The 13,160-nt window shown below is 52.7% G+C and overlaps 1 protein-coding gene across 2 annotated transcripts in view; it reads right to left on the bottom strand.

Moving 5' to 3' along the window:
• ALDH1L1 (aldehyde dehydrogenase 1 family member L1) overlaps nt 1-13,160 on the bottom strand; it is a 40,182-nt gene that overhangs the window by 26,145 nt on the left and 877 nt on the right. The window contains exons 2-8 of one of the 2 annotated variants that reach the window (XM_045574293.1): nt 9,410-9,561; nt 7,458-7,692; nt 6,277-6,442; nt 4,348-4,449; nt 3,461-3,550; nt 2,461-2,598; nt 440-565 (exon numbers count right to left, since the gene is read on the bottom strand). In XM_045574293.1, coding sequence (XP_045430249.1) covers nt 440-565; nt 2,461-2,598; nt 3,461-3,550; nt 4,348-4,449; nt 6,277-6,442; nt 7,458-7,692; nt 9,410-9,536 — 984 coding nt within the window. In that variant the 5' untranslated portion in view covers nt 9,537-9,561. Of the gene's footprint in view, nt 1-439; nt 566-2,460; nt 2,599-3,460; nt 3,551-4,347; nt 4,450-6,276; nt 6,443-7,457; nt 7,693-9,409; nt 9,563-13,160 lie in introns of both variants that reach the window. The other variant, XM_045574294.1, reaches the window with a different exon arrangement.

Raw genomic sequence — 13,160 nt, 5'->3', positions numbered from 1 at the left:
TGCTGGCAGCCAGGGGGAGTAAGGCCCATTCTTGCAGAAATCAGGTCTCTAATAAGCACATAATCTCACTGCTCTGAATGCCACTCAACTGAAAGCTCCAGAGGGCTTGTTTGTCCAGCTAGCCCTCTAACCTAACGGTACGCCTTGGGTTTGGCACCTGACTCAGCTATTCCAGGAGCGTCTGTTTCATTTGTCCAATGCTGACAATGAGTCCCTAGAAGAGTCATAGACAACTGACCAAATCTCAGGCTTCCAGAGGTAGAGGAAAAAGGGACAAGAGGACATAGAAAACCCCAAGACAGGATAGAACCAACACTGTGCCTGGGGCCAGCACATCTACAAAGAGTGCAGAGAGCCTGACTCCTGGGAGTGTGAGTCACAAAACACATGCACAGTGCAGGACCTGCCCAACCACACAGTAGCCCTGAAGTGCTCTCACCCGCACTGCCTCCATGGTGGCCAGTTCTGCCTCCGTCAGCTCGAGGGTGCTGTTGTCTTCTGCCCTGAAGAAGTGTGAGGCCGGCATCATCTTGCCATCCTCCAGCTGGATGTTCTTAACCAGCAGCTGCACAAGAAAGGATTGTTCAGGGCCTGTGGTTGCCCTGATGCAGGGAAGAGAGCAAGTCTGCAGAGAGCACTGTGCTTCCTCCCCAGCCCTCACTGCAAGAAAGGCAGAGGGAGTCTCAGGTGCAGGTGGGGCGTTCAGTCGGGAGGCTGCTATGTGAGGACACAGAGGAAACTGAAGCTCATGCTCAGCTCTCCCTGTCGCTCACCCCATCATGTTCTCATTCTCTTATGGGCAATGGCTTTATTATTTCTATAAAACAGATGCCTGTGCATTAGACAAAATAATTTCAGCATTACTTTGAAAACTAATTGAGAAGACAATCTATCACCAAACTCCTCAGCTCCCCAAGCCCCATGAGAACATCTGGTGAAGGTCATATATGCCCCTCTGGGGGACAGAGGACATAGTGAGGTAGGAAGAGAAGCAGGTGTACTGTTGGGTAGAGAAGGACATCTCTGTTTAATAATAAGTCTGTAGGAATGGCATGTACCACACATTCCCTAATAGATCTGGTGCCAAGTCCCATGTCTGACCCCTAGCTTAATGTCTTTTGAATAGGTTCTGGAGCTTTCTGTGAGCTAAAGCCCAGCCATGCCCAGCTGGAAGGTCCCAAGAGATGTTTCAAACAAGGGTTTCCACCAAGGCTTCCCCTTTGCTCTGCTGTACCTGTGGATATCTCAGAGATGGAGATGGTACCCTTCCCTCATAAAGGGCCCTGCTACAAGCGTGGGCAGTTAGTGGCCTATTTCTGTACCCATGTCCTCCTCTATGTTGGCAGATAAACATGGTCCTGCACAGAGAGGCCAGGGGCTATGTATCTTTGATCCTCACCCTAACTCAGGGGTGGAGAAATCGAGAACTGAGTAATGTGAGGTTGCCGGGACATGATCAGCTGATGTAAGTCATGCTGCAGAGCCTGTCCTGATTAAGGCTGGGCTGTGCCAGAACTCTCTGTCCTAGCCTGCTCTCCCGAATGGTCCAGAAATCATATGCACGAAATTTCCCACCTCAGGAACCACGTCTAGGGAATGTGATCCAAGACAGACCTGGTTTCCAACCGCATTTATCAGTCATGATAAATTGGCCTGTACACACACACAGCAATGCAGCCAAGGGTCAGCATCCGGGGTTTGTTAAAATTCCCTAACGTGTTCACAGTCCCTTGCCTGTCCTCTTTCTTCCCTGCTCCTGGTATCTTAAGGTCCCAACCTGCTCAGCAATGCACGCAGTGGCACTAATAGAGAACCATGGCCAACTGGTGGGCCACAGAGTCAGAATTTTAGGGTTTGAATCCCACCTCTGCCACAAACTAGGTTTTTTTTTGTTTTGTTTTTGTTTTTGTTTTTAATATCTGTGCTTCAGTTTCCTTCTCTTTAAAATGGGTAGAATATTAATACATATCTCATTGGGGTTGTTGGGAGAATTAAATTTAATACAGAAAGTGCTCCATAATATGAGCTGTTTCTGAGCTGCAGAGTCTGCTAATACAAATCGGAGCATGCTATGTGCCTGGCATGACTCCAGGGCTCTTCAAAGAGAAGGAAACTGAGGCACGGTGCTTTAATGACCACGCCAGTGGTGCGTGGACACTCTGCAGGATAATATGAGGCCCCAAGTTCAGGACTCCTGGCAGGGGGCTTCCCCCTGATTCTGACACTCCCACAGGACACCCAGCTCTGGGGAGGGCACCTGGTCCAAAAGAGCAAAAGGCCAGCCTTCCTGGAACAGGAAGTGGGCAGACCCAGTGGTCAAGGGCACACATGGACTCCTAGAGCCTGCCGTCTTATTTTCTCCACAGCAGCCTGGGGTCTGCTGCAGGGCCAGAACCCTGGGCAGAAGTCGGTGAGGCCTTGAAGTCTCAAGGGACATGTGACCCACAGCAGCGCTGTTACCATTCTGTCATCGTTCCCGAAGAGGATCAGTCCCGCTTTGGTGACCACCCCCGGCCGGTGGGCTCCCGGGATGGGCAGTGCTTCTCCCTCAGGCACCAGGCCTGCAGTGTTCAGAGTGGAGTTGAAAAACGTCAGCTTCTGTTTGGAAACAGGACAGGAAAGCCAGAAGGCAGTGAATGAGAAGAGCTCCCCGCTGCTGGCAGCCTAGGCGGGGCTGGACAGGGCTGGGCAGGGCTAGGGAGATGTCGTGGGATCGGGGGACAGTGCTCTCCGGGCCTGGGACTCTGCCTCAAGGGGCACAAGCAAGGCCTCAGTGGCCTCTGGAGCCCTGAAGCCCAGTGTGCCCCTAAGACCTTTGGTATTGGCTCCAGCCTCAGATCCCAGGTAGACAGACATTGGGAGGACATCTGCTCAAGACACCACAGTGAGGACACCAGCCCTGGGGGTGCCACCAACCACTGGCCACTTTGAAATGGGTTCCATGGTGGTGAGGGCAGCAGGGGCACTCCCGGACAAAGTCTGGGTGGTTGGTCAATGATGAGGGGTTAGGACAGTCTGGGACTTTGTGGAGGATAGGACTGCCCTCCATGGGGTGCAAAGTCCCTGCTTATGGTCTTGCCAGACCCTGACCCCTCAAGAGAGCCTGTAAGCACCATCTGACTTGCCTCCCACCCAGCCCTGGCCTAAGCATGCTACCCTTCCCCCTGGGGCTAAGTCCACGTCAGAAGTGGACCAGGGGTCTCTACGAGCCCCAGGGGTGAGCGTCAAAATATTTTACAACCAGCACAGCTCAACCCCAGATTTGCTGCAGGGCCTGGAGGCCTTGATCCTTCAGCCACTGGATGGCAGGTAGGTCCCATGGTCCCGGGGGAGGGGCTGAGGTGGCTGGGGGCACTCGGGTGGGGTTGGAGTTCAGGACAGTGGCTGTTCGCCAACCAGTTCTGCAGTCGGTGGGGCACACCAGTGCATCGAGCTCAATCCCAGTCACGCGTGAACACACCTGCCCGCAAGCCTCTGTCCAGGCGCCCGGCACCTTGTCGTTCCCACGGATCCAGTTGTGAATGGCCTCTGCTGGCTGCTCCCAGTTGATCTGTGGGGGCAGGACGGGGCTGCTTAGCAGGTCTCTCTCCACTTGCTGACCATCTGGGCAACACCTTTGCCCTCCCCTCCAGCCTGTGGGCCCGTGGCAGTAGGTGATGCCCGGGGAAGAGAACGGGGAGTCCGGCTTCTTCTCAGACACTAGTCTGCGTTCCTGAGCTGGGTGGGTGTCTCCCTGGTACCCACGCTCCGGGTGCTCTCTGACCCTCAGACTTCGGCAGGTTGAGTAAATATAAACTAATGGTGCAGGGGAGCTACTGTTCATGGTTAAAATGGCAAAGGCCTTACCCAGAGTTCCCGGCACAAAGTGCAGGCCCATCCCATAGTGCCCTGCCGCCCACAGCTCCTCCTGGCCTACAGGACTCACACAGATCCCCACATAGCACCCCAGAAGCCCTGAGCAGAGAGCAGAGATATGGCCCACAGACTCCACTATGTGACAGCTTTGAGGAACTGAATTACCTCTCGTCCTCCCTCGTCTTAGAGACTGACAGCACGACAGCTGATTTTACACACACACACACACACACACACACACACACACACACACACACTTCTTCCTGGGGACTCTGCCTGCCCATTCTTCCTAAAGAGAAATGGAGAAAAACCCAGAAAGGACCCAGACTCCTGCCTGTCTGGGCTCGCATGCCTTCCCTGTCCACAGCTTAGCTCACGCTTCCCCAGCCTGGGCAGCCCTCTCCTCTGGCCTTAAACAATTACAATCTGGGGGATTCTCACCCCAAGTTGAGCACAGCCTGGCCTCAGGGTGGGCGGAGTCCTGGCACTCACCTTGGCTGTTTCCTTCTTCTGAATGCCCTCGTAGGTGGCTCCTTCCTCAGGCTGAGGGACTCTGGGGGCTTTGCCCTCAGCAATCAGTCTCACAGCCTGCACCTGGGGAGACCCGGATGGTCAACATTCCCGGTATTAGGACCTTCCCCTTACTCCCGTCACCCGGGTTCACACTCAGTCTGGCCCTGTCCCACAGGAATCACACATGCCTGGCACACCACAGGCAGCCAAGAAATATCTCCTGTATGAAGAGATGGAGCTCCTCTGAATCCAATTCCAATCTGTACAATGGGCACTAAACCCCACCCTCTCCACTACACAAGGTTTGGGAAGATTACATAGAATACACACACACATATTTCCATGTTTTTATCTAAAACCTTCCCTGCTTTGGTAAGGAGGATGGGCCGTGAGCCTCGCGATGGTTTTGGAGGTCTGAGATTAAGCAGGAAGTAGTTTCTCTGTTCAAGGGAAGAGGAAGATTGTGGGAGAAGGGATCTGGGCAGGGGGAAGGGCAGTCAAGAAGCCTGAGCTCATTGTGAGGAAGGGGCTGTGGGAGAGCCCCAGACACAGCAAGACGGAGAAGTGGTGGGAGTGTCAGGAACGTCTAAAGCAGGACTGCCCAGGGGAGTGCTCTGTGGCAGTGCACACACTCTACACCTGCACTGTCCAGCACAGGGTCATTGGCCATGTGTCGTTCCTAAGCACTAGACATGTAGCTAGTGAGATGGAGGAACTCAATTTTTAATTAGAATGCATTTAAGTTAATTTAATACCTTCATGTGACCGGTGGCTGTCCTTCGCTATTGAACAGCGCAGTCTTAAAGGGTATCTTTAATTGTTTCTTATGAAATGTGCAAGAAACCCCTTTTTCAGTCTCTCATACAAAACCTTCAGCAAATTTACTTTGCATGGGAAAGAATCTAGTTCTACATACATGAAAAGTAAAAGGTGGCCACACACCAGACTGCTGGCATCTGGGCAGCAGTGAGCACTCTCACTGCACTGTTATGCTCATTGCTACTTCCAAACAGCAAATGCTGTCTGTCCTCCTGGAGACTCCTCCTGTCTGACCCCTGCCTGCCACTGGAACCTGTGAGAAGCAGGAATGCTGGCCACCATTGGCTGGCCTTCTCCCACTGGACCACCAGCAGGCCCGCACGCACACCAACTCCCTTGGGGTCACCCACAGGGTTTGCCTGCTAAGCCAAGCGTAAGTGTCTCTGATATCAGTCATCTTGTCTCTTCCATGGGTAACACTGAGTTTTCTTGTGGAAAAAAAAAACTCAGTACACAAGACTATCACTGGACCAGCCTTCCTTCTCCCACAGGCCACAACAGGAAGCATGTGACTGAGGCTAGCCAATCAGAGTACCACATCATCCTGGTCAGTGATTAGCTCAGGGTGATCACATAACCCCAAAACAGCCAATCAGTCTTCTCTGATTTTTCATTCATGATTTCTAGGGAAAAGAGGATTGGAGCCCAGGGGTATAAGCCTTGAGGTACCAGTGACTTTTTTTCCTACCACTTGAGGGCAGACAACCTAAGAATGAAAGTAACCAAACAGAAAAGTAGATGTAATGTAAGGTGAAGAAAAAGAGATAAATAGAATTTTAGCGACATGGCTTATGCCTCTGGATTCAGCCACTCTTGACACCATCCCTGCCTTCAGTCTTCTCTATTTAATGAGCCCAAAATGTCCCCATTTTGGCTAAAGCTTTTTGAGTTTGGTTCTTCCAGTTGTAAGCAAGACTCCTGTCTAATACAGGATATTAAATGTCCTAATCAAACCACTTTGAAACTGTGCAATGAGAGCTTTCTCCCTCCAGAACCCTTGAATTGGGGGTACAAATTCCCAGCCAGCTCCAGGGCAGGCTGGGTCTAGAAAGGGTGTCTGGGACAAACAGGCTTGCTCCCAGCTCTTACCATCCCTTTGATGCCTTCGGGGAAGAGGAAGCGGTTATACAGAGTGCTCACGGTGTCGTCCGGGAGGATCTCACACTCCCTCTGGAGCAGAAGGTCCCCAGTGTCCAGGCCATCATCTGCCCAGAAGATGGTGAACCCCCCTTTTTTATCTCCGTGAATGAGTGTCCTGGGGAACAGAAGAGTGAAACCCTGAGTCTAGCAGCAAGGACCACAGAGAGGAATGACTTGGGGGCAGCCTGTATGGACCCTCTTGACCCCCTCGACCCTTGGGAGGATCCATGCCTGCTCTGGTCAAAGTGGGAGGGAGAAATAAAATGCTATTTAGCGACACCAACCAGGCACTGTGGGAAAAGCCCAATATGCCTCATGCAACTTAGTCTTCCCCAATGACGTAACAGGCATTGCACGCCCCCTTTACAGACAAGGAAACAGATGCAGAGGAGTGAAGAGATGTGGCTGTAGAATTCCAACCAGACCAGTCTGGCTGCAAACCCACTCTCTCTTCCCAGCTTAGATGTCTCCCCACCCTGACTACTCATCTAAACTACCCCACCTACCAGGCGCATCACCCACCTATTGTCTTCTTAGTATTTCTCATCCCCACCTTTAGCTCTTTCTAAGTGGGGTGCTACTGCGAGGATGGCTGTGGGTAGAGGGTAGAGCAGACCTCTGGACACATCACCTGGCTGGTGGTCCTGGTAGCCTACCAGGTGAGGCCCCTTGACACACTGCTTCTGAGATCCCGAGGCAGGATGGGAACATGCCTGGCCCTCTGAAGCTCACTGTGGGAGTGCAGAGGACTCAGCGAGGCTTGGCCCCACTTCTCCTGAGTGTGCTTGCCAATGGATAACACTTAAACCCGTGGTGGGCAAACTGTGGCTCATGAGTCACATGCAGCTCTTTGGCCCCTTGAGTGTGGCTCTTCCACAAAATACCACGACCTGGGCGGGTCTATTTTGAAGAAGTGATGTTAGAAGAAGTTTAAGTTTTAAAAATTTGGCTCTCCAAAGAAATTTCAATCGTTGTTCTATTGATATTTGGCTCTGTTGGCTAATGAGTTTGCCGACCACTGACTTAAACCAATCCGGTGTGTGGATGCCATCTCGCAATGCAGCTCGGCACCTGCATGGGTTGAGGGAGGATGACAATTCAGACAGAGGGGGCTGTTGCTGCCAGCTTACCAGTTGATGGCCGAGGCCCCTCGGTGCCGGGGGAGCAGACTCGGGTGGTAGATGATGGAGCCGTGGCGGGGTGCGTTGATGACTTCCATGGGGATGAACTGGCTGCAGAAGGGCAGGACGTTGAGCTCAGCGCCCAGAGCCTGGTATTTTGCCAGCACGTCAGGCAGAACCCGTCCTTTCTCCCTCCAGCGGGGGAACTTAAACACGGGCACTCCATCCTTCTCGGCCTCCAGGCCTGTGGGACAGGGAATGGGAAAGCAGCCCCTGTTGGCACTCACCTGCATGTGGCCACCTGTGCCTTCCCAACAAAGTAACGCCTGCCTCTTCTCTCTAGGCCTGTCCCTTCCAGCCTCCCCTACTGCCCAGCCAGGCTCCACCCCACAGCTCAGAGCCCATGGGCAGCACCAGCCAAGGATGGGGTTTCAGGGACTGCTCTCTGGTCTAACTTCTGCTGACAACCGAGAGATGACATCTGAGCTCCTCCCTCCCTCTCCCAGACTCCTGCCAGACCCCCAACGGCTGGCCTTCTGCCCTCATATCACTCCCCAAGGCCTCACACCATGCCCATCACCAAGTTCCTATTTCTCTACCTGCTCTCCGGGAGGGAGTCTGGGACCTGCAAACCACAAAAGCACTGGCCATACGGGTGCAGGAGGGACCTGACAGGCTGGAGAGGGGGAGTAGAGGGGGGGGAAATGAGGGTGGGGAGGGCTCCTTCCTCTCTGTCAGCATTACCCCAGCCTCACTTCTTCACCCAGAGAAGCAGCTGAGTCCTTTGCAGTCATCCCAGGATCTGCATAACTAGCCTCAGTGCACACAACCCCCTCTTGCTGGTGACGGCACTCCAAGGTCCAGGTCCCAGCCCTCATGCTGCTCTTCCCACCCTGTTACCAGCCCGCATGGCCAGCCCTCCCTCCTCACGGATCTGAATTACGGCTTCCCCAATTCCAACTGTTAGAAGTCACAACTTCTTCCCTCGACTTTCCCTAGCCTTGGTGGTGGCAGCTGCCTCCTGCAGTCACTCAACCGGTACCTACAGGTTCTCTTTGGCCCGCCCCTCGTTAGTGCCCATGGGACACTTGCTTATACTTGATTCTTGGTTAGCACTCCTGATGTCTGGCCCCTGACTGGACCTGACCCTCCTTCTAACCCCTCCGTGTCTGTGCCCTGGCACCCAGAGGTGTTGAAGGGGTCAGTGTGAGCAGACTGTGTTTGCAAAAGCTGTTCCCATGGTGACCAAGGGAATACTTCTGCGTGGCATCTGAGGTGAGGTCAGGTAGCAGCCCCAGTCTGGGTCCAGGCGCAGGAGCTGGTGTCAGTGGCCCCTGGGTGGCCCCTGGGTGGCCAGGGCTGGGCTCGGGTTATGGCATAGGTCAGCTCTAAGAACGGGGCCTGCACCACTGCCTGGGGAGACTCAGCTCTTCCTTATAAACCAAGCCTGTGTCTGGTCAGCCTCGCAGGCCCCTTTCCTAAGCCCGGCCCCCTCTTCCATGTCTGTCAGGCCGGAGAGGACCTGGGAGTGTCCCCGAAGAGTAGCTCAGCCCCTGATTCTCAAATTGGTCCTCCAAGAGCCACAGGCATTAGCATCACCAGAGAACTGGTTAGAAATGCAAATTCTCAGCCTCCATTCCATCCCCCTGAACAGAAACTGCCAACACTCCGAGTCAGCCCTGCTCAGTGGCGGGAACACAGGGACCCCTGCCTGGCATCCCTTTCAGGGCCTGGGGACTCGGGTCAGAGAAACATGGAGTAACCAGACAGCTGGGGTGGGAGCAGGCAGAGTGTTTCCTGGCTTTTCTCCAGGATGGAAGCCCTGTCTCACAACCAGGGGGGAAGGAGGTCTCCAGGGACACCCACGGCTCCACCACGAGATCCTGCGGGCTTCTGCTCCCACCCACTGCTGCCTGCCTTCTTCGACACCCCCATCTTCTGCGCCTAGACCACCCACTCACCCAGGGGGTCCGCCTTCCCGTTCTTGTCTGGGACAGTGAACACGCCCACGACCTCATAGCCTTCCTTCTTCAGGTGGCAATACACTTCCTGGCCAAACAGGCTCTGCCCAATCACTGCGATCTTCATGGCAGCAGGGGTGGGTGGGGAGGACCTGGGGAAGGAATAAGGTTGCAGCATTAGGAAGGGCTCGCTGGCCTCCAGCAGGCCCGCCCTGGTCCTCTTCTGGCTGGCAAGACCCTGTCGAGGCAGGGCTCCAGGCCAGGGAAGGAACGAGCAACCGGACCCACAACAAAGAATGTAGCATAACTGTTAGTCATAAAATAGTTCTGTTGCAAGGCTCAACCCCCAGGCAGGCATGTCCTGTTTCCAGTAGCCGTAAGGCAGGACAAACAGACCAAACCAGGTCAAACAGAGACTGCTTAAGCTGAAAATAAACCCTCACTCCAGGTGTTGTATAAACTTTAAATGTTACTGTACTAGTGGAATTTTTCTATTACTTATAACTGACGTTTCTTTGTTAAAACTTTTAGCCAATCATAATCTGCCAGGCATCCCTAAGACGGGGATAAAAGTAGTGTGCTTAGAGTGGGTCTTGGCTCTTGTTGCTCGCTGCTGTGTCAGTTGAGACGTGAGCCCAGACTCGAGTTCGTAATAAAGGCTTCCTAAATTCCAATTTGGCTGACTGGTGGTTCTCATTCGCAGGTCTCCCACAACAGTCCAAAAGTGGCAGCTGCACAGCATCTCACATGCACCCCCTCCCCCAACCTCTCAGCCCCCTTTCTGAGGCGTCCTAGTGGCGGCCACTGCAGGGAGACCAGAGGGAAAGGTTCCCCAAGGGAAGGGAGTAGATTTTAGATGTTACAGTGGGAGAGATGTACAGAGATTGCAGAAGTAGAGATTCCTACTCGAACCCCTCCAAAATGGAACATTGGGGGTCACGTTGCCTGAGGTATATCTGAACATATTTCAGTAACTTACCTGCCTGTGATCTTGGTCAAGCCTCAGTTTCCTCACTTGTTAGTGAGAAGGGTGTCACGTGCCTCCAGTGACTTTCAGCCTACATATAACTGAGCCAGGAAGCAGCAAGGGGCCCTAGGCCTGATGACCTTCACCTCACAGAAATGCACGCTTGCTGGACAGGCCCTGAGAACTGGAGGTGGAGGTGGAAAGTGGGAGGGGGTGCCACTGGCCAAGAAGAAGGAAGGTACATGGAATGACACATACCTAGATCGTGCAATGTCTCCAACGTTTGCTCACTCATTCACTGTGCTCATGTCTTCCCCAGGTCCTCCCCACCCACCCCTGCTGCCATGAAGATCGCAGTGATTGGGCAGAGCCTGTTTGGCCAGGAAGTGTATTGCCACCTGAAGAAGGAAGGCTATGAGGTCGTGGGCGTGTTCACTGTCCCAGACAAGAACGGGAAGGCGGACCCCCTGGGTGAGTGGGTGGTCTAGGCGCAGAAGATGGGGGTGTCGAAGAAGGCAGGCAGCAGTGGGTGGGAGCAGAAGCCCGCAGGATCTCGTGGTGGAGCCGTGGGTGTCCCTGGAGAACTCCTCCCCCCCTGGTTGTGAGACGGGGCTTCCATCCTGGAGAAAAGCCAGGAAACACTCTGCCTGCTCCCAGCCCGGCATGAGCACAGTGAATGAGTGAGCTCACTGAGCACCTATTATTCTCCTAGTACATTTCTTTAAATTGTCCATTCACAAAATCATACATACTTTACTACAAATTTATGAAAGCAACAAGCCTCATACATACAGAAAAAGGCACAAAACATTGTATGTAGCTCAATGAATGGTCACAAGCTGAACACACCCTATAGTCAGCACTAAGAAAAGAAATTACTTCAGAAGCCCCGTGAGCCTATTTCACGTTTAACAATATCAAATACTTTTGCCTGTTTTAAAATACATATTTTTTCCTTTAAATAAATAGAATCATACATTGTAATGTTCTGTGGATTTATCCCCCTTAACATTACCTATGTTTTTGTACTGTGTTCACTCGGATTGCTGCATAGTATTTCATCGTGTGAATGTAAACACGGGCATTTATTTATCCACTCTGCTGCTGTTGGGCATTTTGGGTAGATTTCCAGTTTGAAGCTATTACCATGGTGCTTGTGCACATTTCTGTGGGATATGTATGTAGGAGTGGAATTCCTGGCTCACAGATATGAAAATATTTGGCCGTGGTGTATTCTGCCAGTTTTCTGAAATGGTTGTACCAATTTCCACTTCCATATGCTCTGCCTTGCAGCCTTGGGCCTTGTCATCTCAGCTATTTATAATCTGTTTCACTCCCAGAAATGTATGAGCTAAATCACTGAAACAAGTAACACATCACCATGATTTTTAAGGTATTTGTGCAAAACACCTGTGTTTGTGTACTTGCCAGAAGAATTAAAACAGAAATGTTAAAAGTCACTGGATGGAGGGTTTTTTGTTTTGTTTTGTTTTGTTTTGTTTTGTTTGGGGGGGAGTGGGTTGGGGTGCTTTGGCGAGGGTCAGAAGGAATGACTGCATTTATCCTTTTCTTACCAGAATGCTGTTCGTTGTTTGTTTTTGCTTTTTTCCAATCCTCACTCAAGGATATGCTTTTATTAAAAAAATTTTTTTGAAAGGAAAAGAGAGAGAAATACTAGTATCCATGTGAGAGAGAATCATCCATTGGTTGCCTCCCCTATGTGCCCCAACTGGAGATGGAATTGGCAACCTAGGTATGTGCATTGACCAAAAATCGAACCCTCAACCTTTTGGTGTAAGAGAGGATGCTCCAAACAACTGAGCCACCCAGCCAGGGCTTCTTTTTCTTTCCCTCTGTGTTCCTTGTGGGAAAATAAAGGGGTACAAAACGATTCCTTTGGAAGCAGATAGAGTCTGGCAGCCAGCAGGTGAGGCTGTTGTCACGGTTGAGGAGTGGTGAGAGGGGCCTCAGCTAGCCATGGCCACTGGCCCTCAGCGAAGAAAGACCAGGTGCAGCAGGGGGAGGAGCTGGGAAGAGGAGACAACAGAGCCTGCGTGGCAGCCTGGCAGCCTCCCAGTTTGTGCCTCCTTTCAGAGTTGAACTGGTCAAGGTCCTTGCCCAGGCGGGGGTGCGTGGAGATGCTGTGGGCTGCGCTGGCAGCAGCAGGAATGTAACGGCTTCCCAGGTCTCCTACCCCCGACCCCACCCAGGATTGGCTCCCCAGGCTCCAGCTACCAGGCCCTGCTGAGCGAGCGGAAAGCAGCTCCAGGTCACCGTTATTTGTAGCCTGTGGCCCACCAAGGAGAGGGCAGGGCTCAGCTGAGGTGCCAGGCCGGCAGCCTTCATTCCTCCACAAGGTGTCCCATTGCTCTAACTGCCATGTGCAGGGTCCAAAGCTGATTTCTCTCCAGCAATCAGCCTCTCCAGCTGGGCACCTGGCTGGCAGCATCCTTTTCCTCCCACAGCCAGGGTCCCCTGGGGCCTGGGCACAGGGGACAGGCCTAGAGCACTGGAGGCTGCAAACCTGGCCAGTAGCTTTCTCCTCTGAGCCTGTTCCCTTGTCTCTGTAAGGGATTGTTTTCCAACATTGGTGCAAAGGTTAATGACCAGTCAGCTTTCACAGAGGCCTCCTATGCCGCATACTGCATAAGCTCAAGTAATTCTCAAGCAACCCAAGGAGGCTGGTTACTGTTTATCGCCCTTCTCCATTTCAACCCAAGAAACTGAGATACCGAGTTTGGGGAACTTGCCTAAGAACACAGAGTAGGAGGGAGTGGGGAGGGA

This window comes from Pipistrellus kuhlii, unplaced genomic scaffold, assembly GCF_014108245.1.
Source record: "Pipistrellus kuhlii isolate mPipKuh1 unplaced genomic scaffold, mPipKuh1.p scaffold_m20_p_6, whole genome shotgun sequence".
Taxonomy (NCBI): domain Eukaryota; kingdom Metazoa; phylum Chordata; class Mammalia; order Chiroptera; family Vespertilionidae; genus Pipistrellus; species Pipistrellus kuhlii.
Note: the sequence above shows the minus strand (reverse complement) of the source record. Positions and strands in the feature narration are given on the sequence as shown.